Source organism: Xiphophorus maculatus, chromosome 22, assembly GCF_002775205.1.
Source record: "Xiphophorus maculatus strain JP 163 A chromosome 22, X_maculatus-5.0-male, whole genome shotgun sequence".
Classification (NCBI taxonomy): Eukaryota; Metazoa; Chordata; class Actinopteri; order Cyprinodontiformes; family Poeciliidae; genus Xiphophorus; species Xiphophorus maculatus.
Window position 1 is genome coordinate 22,090,541 of NC_036464.1, and position 20,763 is coordinate 22,111,303.

Sequence of the window (20,763 nt, forward strand, 5' to 3'; positions counted from 1 at the left end):
ATGGCGTGACTGCGCGCCCGGCTTGGTAGCCCCAAAATCACACCATAGTTGAACTACAGTACCAATAATAATAATAAAAAAAATTAATAATAATAATAAAACAAACCCGAAATGGACTTGAATAGTTCTGCTGGGAAGATTTTTCTTCACTATCTTGCACAATAACGTGAGCTCCAGTGGCGCAATCGGTTAGCGCGCGGTACTTATAAGACAGTACACTTTGAGCAATGCCGAGGTTGTGAGTTCAAGCCTCACCTGGAGCATTTGTTTAATTCCGGGTATATATTATTTACGTAGAGACGGTAAGAATAAACGTCTGATCTAGGAACAGAGAATGAACCTACATACTACAGACTGTAGCAGTCATACTACTGTGGGTGTATGTAACAAATTATCTTTAATATATAAACTAACATAATATACAAAGTGATGAAATAAGAAATCTGAAATAAGTTTTTTTCATGAGTTGGTATTTTGAAACCAGTCTCTTTATTGCTCTTTTTAGGTTACATAAAGCCGAAGAAGGTAACTTTTATAAAATATGTTTTTTTTTTACATATTTGTTAAAAATATAACAAATGTAATTCACAGTATTCGACAGTATAATTCACTTTAAGTCATTTGACCAGTCAGTCAAGAGGAGAGTATAAGTGCTGTTACTCACCTTCCCTCCTTACTCTCTGCTATGCTACATCCAATTCCCCACAATAAAGGCTAGTTAGCATGACCGCAGATGATGAATATCCCATATTTTGCAGCGTGTACATAATATGGTTGACAGCGCTAAGACCCTCCTCCTGGACTTGACTGGTTGTTTCTGACCAAGCGGTTTTATATCTGGAGATGGAAATAGAACCACAAGGAGGAGCTGAATTTTTTCCGACGATAAATCTGTCTCATATTACACCGTCAGGATATAGAATTGGATTCAATCTTGACCAATAACAATACATACTCTTAACTGTGTTTCTAGGTATGAAGTGTAAAAAAAATCTACAGAAAGCCATCCATGGATCGGGCTCCATCAGTGTGAATTTACGATATACAGACAAAACACTCTGTGTCAGGCACCAAACTGTAAGCTGCAGGGGTGAAGTGAGGTTTAGCTCATAATTAATTCATTAGTTTAAAATATATTAATATTGCTTTCTGATCATAAACTTCTCTGCTTTGAAACTTTTTTTTTTTTTTAACCAGGTATAAGGTGTGATTAATAGAGGCTGGTGAGAGTGAAATTAATTTAAATGTGTCATTTCAATTAAATAAGACAAAACTCTTTGATTCCTAGTTTATCTCGGTCTGTTTGAGCTTCTGCTTTTTCTAACGCAAAAAAAGAAGAAAAACAAGAAAATTCGACCCTACCTTGGAGGTTTTCACATTTCGAAGATTCAGCAGCAGCTCATTACTTTTCGACACATGTAGACGCTGCCACATGTCGAAGAATGATGAGTGGGCTCCTGCGGTGCCGCCTGTCAGGTCACTGCATTTCTAAGTCAGTACGTAGTGGAGCAGTGCAGATTGTGTCAGATGGAACCTCACCCGGAGAATTTTCTCATCAAGTTTGACTTCCTTCCTGCTGTGTTTTTTTTTTTTTTTTTTCTTTTTAAGTAAAAAAAAAAAAAAAGATCTAATTGAGAGACTCAGAACAGAAACTTTATTTTACGGTCAATCTATCATGTAACATCACCAACATGGACGACGACATTTTTATTGACTGTTCTAGAATGATGATTTAGAGTTTTGCTGCCAAACAAACTTTCATAAGTTTATTGAAGTGACATTTAAATGGAGAATCCACGATAAACTCAGATTAACGATGCTGTTTAACGTTTCTGTAAGAGAAAGCTCCGCAAGTCCTTTCGGTTTTCCCGCCATTCCTCCTTACAGAGAGCTTTAATAAACCACCGTCCAGCCTGTGGTCTGCTCTACCACACGGTGCGCTTCACCCCCGCCCAGATGGAGCGCTTGGTTCCCTGCGCGTCTCGGACGTCGTCCCAGTGCAGCTTGGTGTTGGGGACCTCGTCCACGGTCTCCGGCTGGAGACGCGCTCCGTCTTTCGGGCTGGCCACCACCACGGGCAGCGGGCCCCGGTGGGCCTGGAACTCCACCACGTGGAGCTGCTTCTTGTTGGCCAGGTTCTGATGAGTTTCCTGAAGGGTGGTCAAAGAAGTGAAAGAGATTTAGCACTATAATAATGACGAGGAGATAAGAAGAGCCTTATCTCTTGAGTTATTAATAAAAGAACAGGAGTTATGATGGTCTGAATCGACGAAAACAGTCAGATGCATCCTTACTCTGACAAAGAAGGAAACCTCCAATTTCCTGCATCATAGCCGGAGTAATTTATCTTTTATGTCTGTGTGAGATTAATCAGCTTATGAAATCGATTAAATCAGCAATTAAGACGTGAGAATTTTTAAGAGAATCATTTAACATCATTTAGAGATCCGGCAGAAACAACTCAAGGCTTTAGTTCTTTATATCTTCAGAAATCTAATAGGAAAGATCTAAAATATCCAAAAGAGGTGCTGGAATATTTAAACATTTAAAAACTAAATTTAGTAACTCTAAGAGAAACAGTCAGCCGCTGAATGAAATACAAACCCGGCGTGATGAGTTCATGTCGCCTTCTTCCTGTTAGCTGAAGTCTGAACTCATGATTAACCCTCACCGACGAGGAACATGGTCCTTTGACTTTACCTATAAGCCTCAGATGATAAAAGCTAGACTGGACTACTGCACTGATCTCACTGAATTTAAAATCATTGTCCAAAGTCACTCCAAGATTCCTAAGACGGCTCTGGTCCATTCAGTAACCTATCCACAGACGGGGATCCACTGGATTTTAATGGAAGGTAAACCTGAGTGTCATCTGCGTAGAAGTAGTACGTTATATTTCTGGAAAATAGAGCCCTAGAAAATAGAAGCAAGCGCAATGAAAATAAAATAGCTGAGGATTATTAGACAATTGCTAGAGGGGGAAAAAGGATTAAATATCTGGAAAATTAATATTCAACCCCAGTAAAAATAAGAAAGCTCCTGCTTTCCAAACTTTTCTTTTTGTTTCTCAGAATTACCGTTTCATGCGAGACCTAAATTCTGAAAAACTGCCTTCCATATTTTAACATTAAATTCTCATAGATTGATTGATTGATTGATTGCCATCTCGTAGAAAGGGTTTAATGTGCATCAGTACAAAATTATCGAACAGTTTTAAAATCAGCAAAATACTTTTTAGCTGTATGTGGGCTTTTATGTGCTACCAATATTTAAATTAATTACGCATTAAAAACTGACTCAGTACAGTTTTGTACTTCAATGAAACTGCCTGAGTCTGTTCTCATTGGTCGATTCAACCGGCCTAAACAAATACAGACAATTCTAAATTAAGATTTTCAAAATGGATTGGACGCAAAGAATTACCAACAGGAGTTCAGCTGTTCCCTAGTAAAGGATTAAAAAAACAAAAAAACTAAAACCAGAAATTGAGTGACTTTATTATTTGGAGAATGTTTCATTTTCTACTGACGTCCCAACATGATCTCACCTGATTGGCTAACCCAGTGAAGAGCGCCCGCGTGATGTTGAGGAGATTGACCGAGCCGTCCACTTTGCAGTACATGTCCTTGATGCCGATCAGCTTGCACAGCGTGATGACGGCCCTGTGGCAGCGCAGACCGTAACCTGCACACACACACACACACACACAATTAAACTCCAGCTGCAGTCACAGCAGAATATGTAATGGTTAAATGGAAATGTGCACAGCGGAACATCTGGCTCGAATTAGCTCGGGCGAAACTGACGCCAACCAACCCTCGTTTTGCTTCTTCATGCGCAGAGTCGTCCTCTTGAACCTGGAGTTGATGTCGTGATAAACTGTCGGCGGAGGGAAAAAAAAAAAAAACAGCTGCATGACGGCAGAGCAGAGACAGATGGAAGCAAAACAGCCAAACCAATAAATGATAAACAAATCCAGGAAATATTAACGAGCTCCACGTGTTTTGTAGGCACTTTGAGCTTTGCTTCCCGGTTTTTATCCCCCCACCTAACCTTTTGGACGTTGTAGTTCTCTACATGCCCACCAGATGTCCCTCCCGCTCACTGCATCAGCTGCAGCCCATTACTTATTCACGCTCACTTCTTCTTCCCCACAGGAGGAGCTGTGTGCTGCCAGACAATTTGCTTCAGGAGAAAATCCTGCGCTTGCCGACAACCAGTGAATCAAAGAACTCGATATTAAACGCGGCTGCTGCTGCAGTGCAGACAGACGTTGATGAGACCAGAGGAGGAAATACGAGTAAATGAATTTTCTAAGGATTTTTTTTTTTTAGTGCTCATTTCACAAGTCAAGGTAAGTGAAGAATCAAAAAGTTGATTTAACTTAATATAAACTTCACATTCACTTAGGTGACTCATCCACCGCAGGGAGACGAGCATTTGCTGTAGCTGCAGGGGGTCCGGCTTCATCTGACAAAGTGAGAAAATCAAAACAGATTTTTTTTTTTTTTTTTTTCCCAGAGTAAATAACTAATTTATCCTTCAGACGCTGGAAGACCGAACGGATAAAAGATATCACTAAATATGGTGGATTTCTTCAAGCAAACGCCAAAAGTGAGAGAGGTCGATGTATTCGACGCTGCTGCTACTTATAAACGCACTTAACTTTATACAGAAAGCAGTGATTCAAAGAACAGAAAATTCAGTTTTTGGAGGAACTTTTACCAAAAAGAAAAAAAAAATCGACGACAAATCCCAAAGCACCTCACGACCTTTACGATCGAAGGGCCATTTCTGCCTTCAGTCCAGGCAAAATAAAGTCATTTAGAGACACCAATGTAACGTGATCTCTGACAACTTATAACTTCATATAGACAGAAAGAGCAACAGAAAGAAATATGTTTAGGCTTTCAAGTACAGAACAACACGCATTTTGCTTAAAGGGGACATTTTCATCTATTGTATGTGAATTAAGAAAAAATTACTTTTAGTGTCATTCTGAATAACAGAAAAGCTGAAAAACTGCTAAAAACTTTAATTTATTAAATTGACATTCATTCAATAATTTAGATTCTGTGTTACAATGAGGGTCTGCGTCAGATTAAAAATACCTGGTAAAACTAATATTAACCCTAATAATAAATTATATGTTACTCATTCTAATCTGAAACGACTTGTTTTTATTGACTGCCAGCAAAAAAATCCTCATCAATAAAAGAAAATTGACAACATCAGTGTGTGTGTATTTAATAGATTTATTTTGCTTCACTTATTGAGCTGAGTTAGTAATATGAATAAGCATTTCAATGATGTTCTAACTTATTGAATATGACTATATATTTAAAACATACAAGTTGAGAGCAAAATGCAACTGAGAACCTGTGCGGTTACCATCTGCCCTCTGTTCAGTCTGACTAAACTTCAGCTGATTTGTGCAAAACGATGAAAAAAAAAACTTATAACTTTGTGTCATTCCCCATCAACGTCCATATTTTGCACTTCTTTCTGTAGATTCCCTAAAAACCTTAAAGACTGAATGAAAGGCCGCCGTCTTCAACGCGACAGAAATATTTTGAAGAACTTGTATTTTTATATTTAAAGCAATATTTCAGCAGACCAGCTCTTGCTGCCGTTGTATTCCTTTACAAAGTCCTCCGTTGGGTCAAATTGTTTCCACAGAAGAAGAAATTCAAGTAATCCAAGGTGGCGGGCGGTGGTGACATTGAGACAAAGAGGAAAAAAGGAAGCAATCACACAGACAGGTTGCAGATGGCAGCACAGAGAGAGCAGAACCTGAGAAAATTAAATATACCACTGTTCCTGAAGTCAAGCAGGGTACAGATCCACACACACACCAACACAGACACACACACACACACACACACCCTGGTTTGGGGCCAAATTAGGAAGCTAACTTTCTCCTCTGGTGGGCGCGGCGGAGGCTGATGACTCACTCACATTAATCTTTCTGACGCTGCTCTCCAGCAGCGGCGAAAGAAGCCAACTGGAGCTTTCCCATAAGAAAGTTCAAGTAATGATTCTGATTCTCGCCTTACAAAGCCATTTTTCAGACTATGTCACTTATGAGACCATGAGTCGGTGATTCAAGGGGGCAGCAGAGAGGAAAAAGGAGAAAGCGAAGTTGGGGAGATTATGAGCAAAGCGGGAACAGGAAGGAAACCTGGGCTGCGGAAGGAGAAGAGGTAAGATGTATAGACTGTTTAGTCGCCTCAGAGTATCCACGACCGTATTCAAACTAGTATTCAAATAGTTACATTTAATTTCGATTACGTTAACATTTTTAATCAAGTTAATTGCAGGGTCTGTAATTACTCAATCGCTTTTTAATCAAAAACTGTATGTCGACAAAATAAGCAACACTTTTTAATAAAAAAAAAAATGTTTTGTGGCTAAGTGGCAAGAGAAGCGCCTTTGCCGTCCATCGCTGTTGTTTGTCGAATGTCACTTGTGCGTCAGATTTATGGGCGTACTAGAAACAAAATATAAAGGTTCCAGCTCGGGACTTTTTTAGGTAAGCAAGCAAAACGTTTAATAATTGTGTAAAAAAATGTTAACACGTTGAATTTCTGCTTCTAAAATGGCTATAAGAAACACGTTATCATTGAAAAAAATGTAAATTAAGTTTGGAAAAGGTAAAGAAATGTTCCTGTATTTGCTTGAAATGTAAAATTCTGACTGCTCCTAAAAATTATTTTGATTTTTAAACTTATCATACTATTATACATGATATTTATTATTGTTTTCGACATTTTTAGCTGGTCAATGAATCTGACTATCTGAAGCGGTAGCTGGCCTGCACTCTGCCGCTTTAAAGACCTAATTCAGGGTCACGTTAAGGTCATAATTTCAATAAATTAGAAAAGTATTTTTTCATAATAACCCTTTGAAAAGGTACTTGAATGAGTGAGCAGTCAGATCTCTTCTGTATTATGTTACTCGGAAACAACTGGGACACAAAGCAGGCAGTAAACTGGATATGAACCAGTACTCACTGGTCAGCTCTACTGAGATGAGGAACTTACTGGTGTGGTTGTTGTATCGCTCAATGTGGTACAAATGGCGTTTGGCTCGGTTCTTGGCCTGCAAATCATGGGTGTATGGCAAAACAGGTAGACAAAAGTTAAGATACACATTTTAAATATCTGATGACCGGGTCATTATCCAAATAAAGATTTGAATAAACACCAGGTAACGTGGTTAACGTTTTGTTTCATAACGACATTATTTAAATACTTAACTCAAACCCAAAGAGATAATGAGCAAGTCGACCCCGAATCTGACGTGCTTTGAGTTCTTACCTTCCTCAGAGCTGCATTTCTGTCTGTTGCTTTACCCAAAGCGAACCCTAACGACACAGAAAGGAGAGACGGGTTACAAATCGGCTTTCCTCTCTCCCCTAAAGGACTTTCTTTTTCAGCATTAAAAGAAGAAATAAGTTCGAGAAAAAAATTATAAGTCAGGATTTACAAGGAATCTGCTCTGATGCGCCTGCTTTAGAAATTCTGTCGACTCCTAAACAACATTCAGAGTCAAACTGCCCGATTTGTTTTAGTTTTAATTTTTTTTTTTTTTAAAAAGAAAATAGGATCAAACCTGCCACTCCGTTGCCATTTCCTACAGCAACCAAACAGCTGATGGACCTTTTCCTGCCCTCCCTGGCCGTCATGTTGAACACGCTCTTCACCTAAAATCCAACGGCAAACCCACAATGTAACCTGGCAACACGTAAAGACTGTATTTTTTTTTTTTTAAAAGAAATCAGACTTGGAGGTAGAGAAGCACTCGGCAGAATTATGACATGTGCATTGATATTTCATGAAGTGCTGAATTTCTCCAGTCAAAATAGTCATTAGAAATCAATCGAAGACATACAGAAAAAGGTGCATATGAATTTCAAATCCATTAGTTTTCAAAATTTAAACGCAAATATTTTAAAATAAATCCACTGCATCCTACTTCAATTGTACATCTTTGTTTTAGTCAATGAGGTCCAAAACTTTACTTTAACGAGCGTCACCTGACAAAAGCATGTCAGGTTGCTCCATCTTCATAAAGGTGGTTAAGATTGGGCTGATGGTATTCTTGGGTCTAACTGCTTGTTGATTATGTCCCTGTAGTGTTCAGTTGAAACTGTAGGGGGCAGCAGTCACATGCCAGAAAGACAAATGAAAGTTTAAGAAAAAGAACAGAAGCTGAAGAAGCTGTGCAGAGGAGAGTTGGAGGACAAACAGAAAGGAAAAAAAAAAAACAAGATTATGAGAAAGGTAAGAGAAGTGAGAGATAAAACAGACAAAATGAGGAAAACAACACAGAAGTCAGGAGGAAAAAAAAGTCTCTAAAGACGAGGGCGGAAAGTTGGTTTGACTTAATCTGACAGATTAGGTGTAGAAGAAGAGAGCCACAACGTGAGAAACAAACAAAACACAGAAGATGCATTAAAACTAAGAAAAAAAAAACATGGTTATGGTGAAAAGTATTGTGAAGAAGCATTTCTGTGCAGCTGAACATGCGGATGTGCGTTACAGCAAACACGACGGGGAAAAAACACGGGGTGGGGGGGAGAGAGCATGAGTTGCGAGATCATGAGTTTGTGCGGCGCCCTGATGACACACAGGCAAACTGCTGACTCCCAGGAAAACAGCATAAAGTACGACACAACTAACACACACACACACACACCTGCACAGAAACACAGAGTGAGACAAGATGCTGGGTTATACCTTGAGCAGCCGAGCTGCTCGGTGTCCACAGTGATACATAAAATCAGCACATTAAACCGAGTTCATTAGGAAAATTAGAGCACTGATTAGAGTACACATTCAAAGATGTTATAATGGACTTATTAATTTATGGGATTATTACGCAGTTGACACCCTTTCACCTAAGGAATTATTCATGGTTCTCAGTCAGCTTGAATGTAACGGTGCATTCACACCAGCTCCATTTAATGGAACTTTGGTTTGTTCGTCTAGAAAGTCTGGTTCGTTTAGGGAGGTGTGAACACGCAATCGAACTCTGGTCCACCTACAATCCTAGGTCTCGGATCGGTTGAAGTGAATTCTGATGCGGTTCCAATGCATATGTGAATACCAAGTGGACCAGAGACCGCTCCAAAAGCAGGAAGCGGACTATAGCGCTGGGTATTCTGGGTAAATACAACCTAAATAAGCATTCAAATCTAGAGCTAGCTGGAGAAATGGCTCCTGGTGTCTTACTGACATCAAAAGAGAAATCCTACAACCACTCAAATCTGACGCTATTCCATTTTTGCTTACATTTTGCGGAGGAGGAAAATTGCACTCATGTCTTTACAGGTTTTTGTACCGTTTTCTTCAGTGGTTCTTGGTGCAGCGCCACCACAGGTTCCTAAAAGGGTTTGGATCATTTGACAATGCAATGTGAAAGCGAACAGAACCAGGTGAAAATGTAGCAAATGTTGCAATTTTGGTTCAGCTGTGGTTTAAAAATTTAACTGCCTCTCAGTGCGAGGTGACAGGTAGGGGAGGGGAAGTGTGTTGCTCTATGCACTATACTGTCTGAGAAAACTCATTTCACTTTCTATGACTTATCAGCACACACTGCCTATTGCAGAAACCCAATTAGAGAATGGTCAGCATTTCCAAAAGAATGCTTGCAACTAGGGCTGACGCGCTTAATTGGCTTGATCATGATAAATTGATTATGGAGATAATCGTCAACTAATTTAGTAACTAACTGGAGTATGCAGATTTTAAAAAGAGGCTATTTGCTGGAAGAACACCACATTCAGAGCAGTAAATAAGGCAAAAATGTACAAAAAAATATACACATTTTTCATTTCAGATAAAGAAAAATCTTATGTTCTACCTAGAAAGTGGCAGTTTTAGGCGAACCCACCAAAAAACAAACTAATAGTCAATTTGCTTCGCAATCATTTAATCCAAAAATAATCACCAGATTAGCCATACACTATAATTATGCTAAGTGAAGCAAAACTGGATGAGTTTTCCACTTCTATTCTTTAGCTGCAGATGACTAAGCATACACTGAAGGAATGTTGCTATTGCATTTAAGGCAATGAAATGTTTATTTTCTTATTTCTTTAAAAAAAAGGAATATTTTAATGTATTTCTAGTATTGTACTAAAGTAGACTAAAATTATGAAATTAAAAATTGATTACTATTAGGGAATAGCGCGACCCATGTTTGGAGGCCTTGAGTCCTCGATGCGGCCGTCGCGGGTTCAACTCCCGGACCCGGCGATATTTGTCGCATGTCTTCCCCCCTCTCCTTCCCCCTTTCCTGTCAGCTTACTTTCATATAAGGGACACTAGAGCCCACAAAAGAGCCCCTGGAGGGGTAAAAAAAAACAATAAAAATTTTTTACTAAAATAATGTGTGACTTGCACCTGAAGAAGCTAACAGTTACAAGCTAACTTTAACTTCTTACATCCACGACGGGAGTCTAATTGGAAAAGGAGGGACATTTAAAGGAGACAGAAGCTGCTGTAATATCTGACTGCAGACAAAAGTAACCTGAAAATATAGTCCATCAATGGTCTGATAATGGTAAGACTACACATTTAAAATCTTGTGTACATCTGTATTTACCGCCTTACGTTTATTCATAGAGCTGGCTCATCTCGGCTACAAATCCTGGCCTGCTCCGGCGCCTGCGTGCCAAACAAGAGGGAACAAGTGACAGGAAAGTGTTGCATCTCCTCCGATGGAGCTCCAAAGTTTAACTTCGCCTTCAGCTTCTCAACTTATGCAACAAGCACATTTCAGTGAAGGGTTTATAATTTAACCAGGGGGCCACAGACGAAGGATTGGGGTCAGGGTAGCAGCGAACACCAAAACACTCCTACAACAATCCTGCAGGACACGCCAACACACGCGTACACACCGAGGAGGTCCTGGATGCTTCGGCTTCCATTGTTAAAAATGAAAATCGATACGATTTATTGGTTTTCCATCTCTAACTACACACTTATTGTTGATGTTTTCGCAGGAATCTACGAGCGCTTTGTAGATGCAGGATGTTGTGGGCATTTGCCACCTCTCATTTCGTTTCGCAGCCAAGTTTGCGCTTGAATTCAAGGATAAAGGCAAGGTTTCCGCACAGATGGTATTTCAGACGCACCTCGCAAACCAGATTCCATCAAGTTATTAATTCTCACGTTTCAGTGTTGCCTGTGGCCACCAGAGCTGACGCCCGCGAAGACGATGAGGCGCTCCTGGCTGCAGTTGTCATTTTAGGTGAGGATGCATGGGCTTTGGCGGCGCGTTAGAAGCACAGCAGATGGGCTAGGGATTTTTTTTTTCTTTCTAAGGCGGATGAGCGACAGAACGCCGGTGGGAGGATGTTTCTATCTTGCTCTCGCTGCTGCCTAATCGGTTATTTTCTCAATCTGTTGCTTCGCGTCTCCTTGTCTGTCTGCATTTGTCTATAAGTTGCAGTGCAGGGGGGGGAGATCATTTCAGCACATGGGGCCGCAGGGCGATGAGAAAGCACAAAGAAACTGACAATCACAATAACATCACCGCTGGGTTAGCATGCATTACCTCGGCAACTCGGGCTTTCACGTTTTCCCAGCTCCGCGTACGATAAAGGGGTTTGTCGTACTTCATTGTTGCAAAAGTTTACGCTTGGTCATGCCCTAAATGCACCTCGAGTAAAATGATTTCTTTGATTTAAAAGACTTCACAATCTGGAGGTTTTTGAAACGGCTCATATTTCAGACACCAAAAAAATAATAAAATGTTTTACTTATTGCTAGAAAAACGGATGGACTTTTTAAGCACTTTCTAGAAGCAGTAAAAAAAGTGTAAATTTGCATAAGACGTCTCCTATAATATCTGGAAATCTAAAATACTCTCTTAAATGGTAAAACAAAAACTATAAAACACCGAGGATAATACAAACGCAAACAGCGTGTGTTAGGAAAATTATCCTCCTGAGTTCGCTATTTGGGACATCAGATTTCTGAAAATGGGAAAGAAATACATGATGAGCGAAAATCTGCAATATCGAATGCTCCAAAGCCTGTAACAAAAAAACAGATGATGGCTTTTCTAGGCCTCTGTAATTATTGCAGAGCCTGGATCCCACAGTTTGCAGAAAAAACACAACTGCTACTTAATCTCATTTATGAGACTCCTATGGCCATGTCTGAGGTGATAACATGGACACCTGAAGCTGAAAAACAGTTCACAGATTTGAAAACAGAGCTTATCTCATCCACAGTTCTTGCGCTACCTGATTACAGGAAGCCGTTCGTTCAAACTGTTGATTGTAAAAATGGGTTTATGTGTTCAGTCCTGTTACAGTCTCATGGAGGAAAATTCAAACCTATCGCATATTATTCCAAACGGCTAGACTCAGTCGCATCTGCACTTCCTTTAACCCTAACCCTAACCCTAACCCTACCCTAACCCATTTTCTACAGTTTTCTTTTTTGCTAAACAATGGGAACGCAGGGGTATGACTACTAGTACTGGCAAATCTGTTACACATGCTAAGCTCCTGTTATCGCTGCTTCAAGCTATACTCTTGCCATCTAAGTTGGCCCTTCTCAAATGTGTTGCTCACACTAAAGGGACTGATTTTGTGTCAACTGGTAATCGTTATGCAGATAACACGGCTAAGCTAGCTGCTACAGGCGCTTTTGGTGTGTCAGAAATATATCATGCGACATCACAGGAACTTCTTATTGATCTAGAAATTCTCCTGTCACACCAACAAGCTGCTCACCGTGCTGAACAACGCTCATGGTTCAGTAAGGGTGCTGTTAAGAACACAACAGGCCTTTATATGCTTAACAATAAACCTATTCTTCCTAAAAGTCTTTTTAATGCTGCAGCAATTCTGACTCATAGTTGTTGCCATGTGTCCACAGGTGGGATGGTTCACATAATTCAGCAGCATTTTTCAGTGTTTGGGTTTAATGTATATGCTAAAACTTTCTGTAGAGCATGTACAATCTGTGTAAAACATAATCCACAAGGAAATGTTCGACCAAAGAGGGGTCAATTTCCTAAGCCACAATACCCATTTGAGACTATGCATATGGATTTCATTGAACTTTCTCAAAGTGGTCCCTATAAATATTGCTTAGTGATGATTGATGCTTTTTCTAAATGGGTTGAAATTGTCCCAGCAAAACATGCGGATGCACTAACTGTAGCTAAAGCAATATGTAGAACTATCATTCCAACTCATGGCATCCCACAGAAAATCTACAGTGACAATGGTCCACATTTTGTGAATCAAGTCATTCGGTTAATGGCAGACAGATTGCAGATAACATTAAAAAAATCACTGTTCGTACCATCCCCAAAGCGCAGGGTTAATTGAAAGAGCAAATTCTACTGTTAAATCCAGACTTAAAAAATGTATGGAAGACACTAAAAGGCCATGGCCAGAGTGTCTGGATTTAGTGAAAATGTACATGAGAATTGTGCCCACTGGGAATGGTTTAACTCCTTTTGAAATAGTACACGGCAGAGCTTTTAAGCTTCCGTTATTTAAAGACACCACACCACCACCAGATGACAGTGAAAAAACTTTAGCTGATTACATGAAAGAAATGTTACAGTCTAAAGAAGTGTCAAATGCAAATTCACTGCCAGAAGAACCTTTGTCTTCACAGGACCTCCAGGTGGTGAAACCAGGCGATTGGGTTTTCATCAAGGCCATTAAGAGACAGAACTGGGCCTGCCCACGGTGGGAGGGACCGTTTCAAGTGCTTTTGACCACTCCCACTGCAGTAAAGATCGCTGAGAGACCATCCTGGATTCACCTCAGCCACTGTAAGTTGCAGAGAGTGTTGGAGACCTAGGTGGGGGCAGTGGGGAAGATCTGACTACAAAGGGGCGTGGCTATATAGGGTCACACATCTCAACGTCAGCAGAAGAACTCATCACATCCCTGTTCCATAGAGTCCTAGGTAAACTCTAACATCTCTGTAACTGAGCAAAGATGGGGTCCTCATGGAGATGGGGCCTCTTTTGTGCTGTGGCTGCTGTGTGCCTGTCCTGTTTTTTCAGTCCAACCTCACTGATCCATCTGGGGAGAAGATTTGTCCATACCACTGCTATGAAGATCTGGCTAGGACACCTTCCAGACCATCACCATGACAACATATGGCAGACTTATGTGGAGATGTTGGCCAAAGAACGGAACATGACCAACTGCTACGTCTGCTCGGTGATGCCAAAGTCTACCAGAAAACCTACTCTGTATGTCAGTCCCATGTCCCATGTGGACACCTCGAGGAAATTATCCCACTGAGGGTGGTTGGTTTCTGTGTGGAGGAAGTAATATCTATGCGTCGCTACCCATGAACTGGTCAGGTACTTGTGCTCCTGTGTTTGTCTCTGATCATACCATCATTGTATCTACTGCAGCAGTACACTCCCATCACCTGCGACGGCGGAGAAATTCAGAAATTGTTTTCCAGCCACATGATCCTATCTGGGGTTCAAATGTTCCCAAAGAACACAAACATTGGAGTACTGCTGAGAAATGGGGACTGTCAATTTTTCCATGGGTAGGAGCAGCAAAATCTATGCTGATGATTGAAACTTTGGATTACAGGATGAAGACCCTGGTAAATATTACCATGGACATTGAGAGAGGACAGAATCAACAACTTAGTGAAATGCGACTGATGGTTCTCCAAAACAGGATGGTGTTGGACATACTTACAGCTAGTCAGGGTGGTGTGTGTGTAATGATAGGAACATCTTGTTGTACTTATATTTCTGATGCTAATGAAACTCATATTGCTGAAGCCATGTCTGCCTTAAAGAATCTGCAACAAGCCATGTTACAGGATGCTGTTCCCTCACAAGGAGATTTCCTTTCTTGGTTCATATCTGGACCATGGTGGCACCTGCTGTTGAAATTAATGATGCCTCTTCTTATTATTCTTTTCTTGTTTTGTATTTTTACTGCCTGCATAATCCCATGTCTAAAATCTCTGATAGCCAAAACTGTTGGACATGTTCTATATCAATATCAACTTGTTGCCTCTATCACTGAGGGGCACTCTGATGTCTAACGTTATGATGGATGCATTGAAAATGTGCCAGCAAGTGATGTATTCCTGATATCTGTGTTAGACTTCATGCATAATATGAAAAACAGGTGGGAAATGTTAGGAAAATTATCCTCCTGTTCATTTACTCATGAGTTTATTTTACAAGTTATGTTTTCATATTATTCTTTTCATATTATTACTCTATTCTTCTTCTTTTTATATTTACTTAACTTCTCTTTCTTTTGTAGAGTAGTATATTATTAACTTTGTTTAGGATGTTTGCTTGGAAGCTAAAAACGTTAAACATTCATGTGTTATTAGTTCCATATGTAACTGATTAGTTGTGGTCAGCCACATGCCCTTGTAAGGGCATGTCCATAGGAGGCTCCAGAATGTAAAGACGGTTCGTCAATTCTCTGTGTGACTGTGTGAAGAAGCCCAACCTCCTTTTTCTATACAATAAAGAGAAATGCAAAGAAAGAACTGGCAGAATTGAGTCCAGACAGTGTTTGACAGCGATTCGTCGCGTCTGTTCTCAATTCTCCTATTCTGCAGAAAAGAAATTAAAAGAAACCTAATCTCTGTCTCTGGCTGATTCTTTGCAGGTTATGACAAAATAAACCTATCAGCGTGTGTAATACATGCAGGCATTTTTTTCTCAACGTCAACTAATATTGTATGTGAATCTTGCTTCAAATACAAAACTGACGTGTGTGTGTGTGCTACTTTACCTACTATTATTTGACCTGTGATTTTATAGTTTTTCTGGTCAAATTTAATGTGCTTGGCAGCTGCAATCTAAATTTACCACAAGATTAGAAGCCGTCCATCTCGTCTAAAAGTGCACATAAAATCTCTCTTTTTCTGCCAGCTGTTTGTTTGCAACCAAACTTTCAAGGTTCTTAACTTCAAGGAGGAAACCCCCCCCCCAAAAAACAACTTGTTCTATCACTGACAAGGCTCCATCTCCGCTAATGAAATCACTGAATCCAGTCCAAGAGGCTGCCGAACCTGGAGGGAGGCCAGGAACATCACTTTCATCTTGTTTCACTTTAACTCTGTCATCCCTTCTTTTCATTTTCAACAAACTACTTTGTGAGTGTGCCAGACATGCCATCTCTTTTCTTAAGAGGCTGAAGTTTGGGATGTATTGTTTTTAACTAAATGGTGCGCCACTCTGTGACATCGCTGGGCTTTAAATGAGATTTTGCATGACGACGTCTTATAGCATTTTCCCATCCAGGTAGGGAACATTTGGCTTTACCTCAACCTGATGGCAGTCATAAAATATTTACTCTGATCAGTAAAGGATAATGTACCTTAACGTTGGAGGAACTTGGGACTTTAGAGGATTAATAATTATACAATAAAAAGTCAAGATGTGTAGCAGTTTAAAAGATTAGTAAGACAGTTTTGCAATGCTTAAGTTTGAAACATACACTGCAAAAAAACACAAAATCTCTCCAAGTCTTTTTTTGGTCTAGTTTCTAGGGCAAATATCTTAAGTGTGCTTGAAATGTGACAAATATAACTGACACGTAACTTTTCAGCAAGATGAAGGAGTTTTTTTATAACTGAATAATTCCTTAAGATTGATTAAAAAAAGTACAAGTTATAAGGGAAATAATCTGCCAATGGAACAAGACATTTTTCTCATATTTAACTGATAAGATAGAAATAAAATGTCTTGTTCCATTAGCAGATTCACTTCCAACTAGTAGTTTTACATTAGTATCAAGAAGTTATTCACTTAAAACAAGCTCCTACATTCTAGTTGAAAAGTTACTCGTCATATTTGTTTCATTTCAAGTGTACTAAGGTATTTGTACTAGAAACTAGACCAAAAATACTTGGTAAAATTTAGTTTTTTTCATTATAACTCTCAACTCTGGATTAAACATGTGTGTGTCTTCCTTTTAGGTCCCATTTACACAGGATTAGGAGCGCGGTGTCAGGAAACAGCCAGCATGTGAGTGGTCTTTAAAGGGTTTGTGGCACAGGATTCATACGTGCAGTGGGCTTGGCATCGAGTCAGAATTGCCCGACTGTTTTAACAATTCCTGAAAACAACGCGGTGAGGTACAAGTGGTTTATTATCCCATGTAGCATGTAGGCGGCCTGGGAAGGAGCATCCTGGAGAACGGAGGCAGGAAAATCCAGACTGAGGCCTGCAGGAAACACCAATGAGGTTTGGTCATCGATAGTTTGAAAAACGAACAGCCAGCTGCGCCTCATCACACTCACTATGTGCAGGCAGTAGGCGAGTTGGATGCCATTTTCTGTTGCGTTCCTCTCCCTGCTCTAGCTTTGAGCAACAAGCTCTCGCCAGGCGATGGAGACAACCAATGCAGACTTGTCAAACAGGAAAAAAAAAAAAAAAAAAAAAAGAATACAGTGCCATACTCTGGCATCTTTCCTGGAACAGCCATGCTGGACGAATATCATCAGCTTTGGGTTTTTCAAGCAATAGGCTTTCAAAGAAAATCCCACAACATTTAATGCATGGAGTTTAATGATAAAGAGGAAAAAGCGGAGAACTCCTTTTCCGGTTCTTTTTGTAGACAATAAACAACTCATTAAAAAAGAAGAAAAACAAGTTGAGTCTTTGAGTCTCAGGAATGTCTTGACTTTTCACCTTTCTAGAAATCCACAGAGATCACTGTGCTGAAGAATCGGATTCAGCTACATCCTCCCAGGCAGCCGACAACCAGGTGAAGTCGTGCAGAAGTAGACAACAGCGTGCAGCTGCTTCCTAACGCGATCCAAGAGAGCGATCCCATCCAAGATCTAGACGCTACGATCACTGCTGCTGATGTATTAGCATGAGTAAAGCGCAGTAAAGGCATGAAAGAGCCAGTTTGCTATTAGGGCTGAAATGATTAGTTGGATTAATTGTGATGAATCAATTATTGAAACAATTGTTAACTAATTTAGTAATTGGTTAATTGTTAACTGGCATACACAAGCCCAAAAAAAAGCTCAACTGCTGAAAGAACAACATCCTCAGAGTGGTAATTAAGCCAAAACTGTGGAAAAAATTATAAATTTTCTACATATTTTGTACATTAACCCTCCCACAGTCTTAAGAGATGGGATCCATTAGACCCCAACAAGCTTTTTGCTGTGTGTATGTGTGTTTTTATAAGTTTTTTTTTGTTTGTTTGATAGTTTCGGGAACTGACAGTCTCTAGTCTCCTCCTCCCCGCTGTTTGTCCATGGTATTTGCTGGGCTCCTCCTGAGCATCACACAGGCATTTTAAAGGAAGGATGTGTTATTTTAGGCAATTAAATGTTTAAGTTTTTTATAGCCAATAAACACCAACAGCTATTGCAAAATCTGAAATTTCTCTAACTTTCCAATTGCAGTCAAAAAACAAAAGTTTAGAATTTTGTGGTTTATATGTCCACTTGTTTTCCCAAACTCAGATTCACAAGCCACGCTCCACCTCTCGCTTTTTCAGCCGTCCCCCTCCCCGCTTCCTCTCCTCCCGCTGGATCTGCTCACTAATGCAGCCTCATCGTCCTTGGGAGACGAGCCTTTTTTTTTCCTTCTTTTTTTTTCCAGTAAGCCTCTTCCATTTCATTAGGCCTGAATTTATAGTGCCACACACAGACACACACTCATCCCCATGAAGGCTGTATTTATAGAAGGCGATGGCACCATAAAAGTGTCTGTCGGCTTCCAAGGGGAAGTCTAATGTCTGTGACACCGTTCTTATTAATGCGCACAGGAGAGCTGGGGAAGACTATCAATGCGAAACACACCCACACGCATTAATGTCCATATATGGAGTAGATAAAAATAAAATAAAATGCTTAAAAGGTGATTAGAAATGGCTATCATGAAGAAGAAGTGAACACCAGAGAAATCTACATGAAATATTTAGAAATGATATCCAGCTGTGCAGTAACCATGAATAATGCACAGCTTATTTCCTACAGATCTTCCAGCAGGATAATGTGTGTGAAGAAGGGCCACCGAGGCATAGTTGGGTGTTTGGCGTGTGTGTGTGTGTGACCCTGTGGCAGAGCTCCCACCAGCTCACCAGGGCCCATTAGTGCTAATTGAATTAAGGGGAGATTCTGCATGACGAACAGAGAATCTAAATGAACTGTCCGCAGAGAGTACCGTATCCATATGTCATCCAACACACACGCACGCACACACACACACACACACACACACACAGCCGCTTTGTCTTCGGTCTTTCAATTTAACAGCTGCTGAGGGGAGTCATTCAGCTGTAGGCCGAAACTTGAAGTTTCCTGCTACATTTTATTAGGGTTGCATGTTAAGATATTTTCTTTGGTTTAGTTTTACAACATAAATAATTTTTTTTTTTGTCAAGGACTAAACTTCTCAATTTAAAGTAACAGGTGGATTAAATAGGTGGCCAGATGTCATTATCTGTATTAGTTCAGCATTCTGGACAAAATCTGTCTTCCATGAGGCAGGAAGCTTCAAAATAAAAATTTTCTGTAAATTCATTAAAATGTAAATATACATATTCTTTAGGAATGTTGCAAAGATGAGATTATTTTCCAAAACAGTTGTACAATTGTTGAAATAAAGAAAACAACTATGCTGACATGTTGAGGTCACACCGACTGGAGGTGTTTTGTTCTGTGCTAACTGAGTTAGCACAATTAGCATAGCCCGTTTCTTAATGACAGCTCAGGTAAGAAACGGAAAACAAAGTTTATTTATAGTAGAACAGAGTAGTTAAAAAGTCTCTTGCTTCTCTTGGCGTGCATGCCGCCCCGTTCCAACGCCGCCCAGGGCAAACACCCATCTCAAAAACACTGCTCAGCCAGTTACATATAATTGGACCTCAGCACTGTTCACTCACTTTAAATAGATGTGGTCACACTGTCCCGCATCTCGTCATGCTATCAAAATGAGAAGACCAGTGCAAAGGTGTGTGTGGAGCAGCAGTTTTATAGCAGGACTATAAAATTAACTTTGTGCACGTTTTATTTAGCTTATTATTTTTACCTCTTTAATATTGTCCCTGTTAAGGTACAAAGGGTAAAGCAAAGAAGACTTCTGCAGCTTAAATAACTCCACAAAAACAGAGCTTAGGTGAGTCTTAACAGTGTTAATATTTCAGTGGCTTTAGGAAAATATTAGTAGAACTCCAAAATGGCATCATGCCTGTGTGTTTAGTTAAATAAGTTGGGCAAACCAATAAAAGAAGAAAGAGAAAAAAAATAAACATATGTTGTCTGCTAACATCTATTTAGACGTAAACCCGTACAGCGGAGGTGAAATATTAAAGATTCACCAAAGAAACAACTCAGCCAGTTTCCCAAATCGACAACTTCTCTTTTCTTACTCAACAAAAACTTTTACTTTTGCTCGGATAATTCTGGCTGAAAGTATTGACCTTCTTTGTTCAAGAGGAAAAATGTCAGACACTACACACTCGGCGCTTTCAGACTTTCTGCTTCCTTTGCTCAGTGACCCTGAACAGAACCGGAAAGATTAGAATCCGTCACGGTTCTCTTTAGGTATTTTTTTTTTTTTAACTTTCAAAGATTCACAAAAACGTTCGTCTAGCTCTGTTGATACAGCTGATATTTCCCTTCTGACTTTCACTGCACGAAACGCAAGACTTCAAGCAATAAAAATGCAAGTGATTTGTAAATGAAAAACAATAACAGCCTTCCAGACCACAATAGGGAAAAAAGATGTGCTGCAGAATTTTTTGATGTATTA

At 39.9% G+C, this 20,763-nt stretch overlaps 1 protein-coding gene, 1 long non-coding RNA gene and 1 other non-coding gene across 5 annotated transcripts in view; 2 read left to right on the forward strand and 1 right to left on the reverse strand.

The window, feature by feature from the left end:
* The first annotated feature begins 170 nt into the window (after positions 1 to 170).
* trnai-uau lies at positions 171 to 263 on the forward strand. Its single transcript is given in 2 exon segments — positions 171 to 208; positions 228 to 263. It is a non-coding gene; the product is annotated as a tRNA-Ile (tRNA).
* A 1,368-nt stretch (positions 264 to 1,631) lies between these two features.
* mrps5 (mitochondrial ribosomal protein S5) overlaps positions 1,632 to 20,763 on the reverse strand; it is a 28,136-nt gene continuing 9,004 nt past the window's right edge. The window contains exons 7-12 of the mRNA XM_005814133.3: positions 7,615 to 7,705; positions 7,320 to 7,366; positions 7,044 to 7,101; positions 3,817 to 3,879; positions 3,548 to 3,684; positions 1,632 to 2,150 (exon numbers count right to left, since the gene is read on the reverse strand). Coding sequence (XP_005814190.1) covers positions 1,926 to 2,150; positions 3,548 to 3,684; positions 3,817 to 3,879; positions 7,044 to 7,101; positions 7,320 to 7,366; positions 7,615 to 7,705 — 621 coding nt within the window. The 3' untranslated portion in view covers positions 1,632 to 1,925. The remainder of the gene's footprint in view (positions 2,151 to 3,547; positions 3,685 to 3,816; positions 3,880 to 7,043; positions 7,102 to 7,319; positions 7,367 to 7,614; positions 7,706 to 20,763) is intronic.
* Positions 3,879 to 14,777, forward strand: LOC111606582. Of its 3 annotated transcripts, none has more exons than XR_002752120.1 (3): positions 3,879 to 6,203; positions 10,632 to 10,913; positions 11,012 to 14,777. It is a non-coding gene; the product is annotated as an uncharacterized LOC111606582 (long non-coding RNA). The 3 variants fall into 3 exon arrangements; XR_002752119.1 differs by having other exon boundaries at positions 3,879 to 4,478; positions 4,547 to 6,203; positions 10,632 to 14,777; XR_002752118.1 differs by having other exon boundaries at positions 10,632 to 14,777.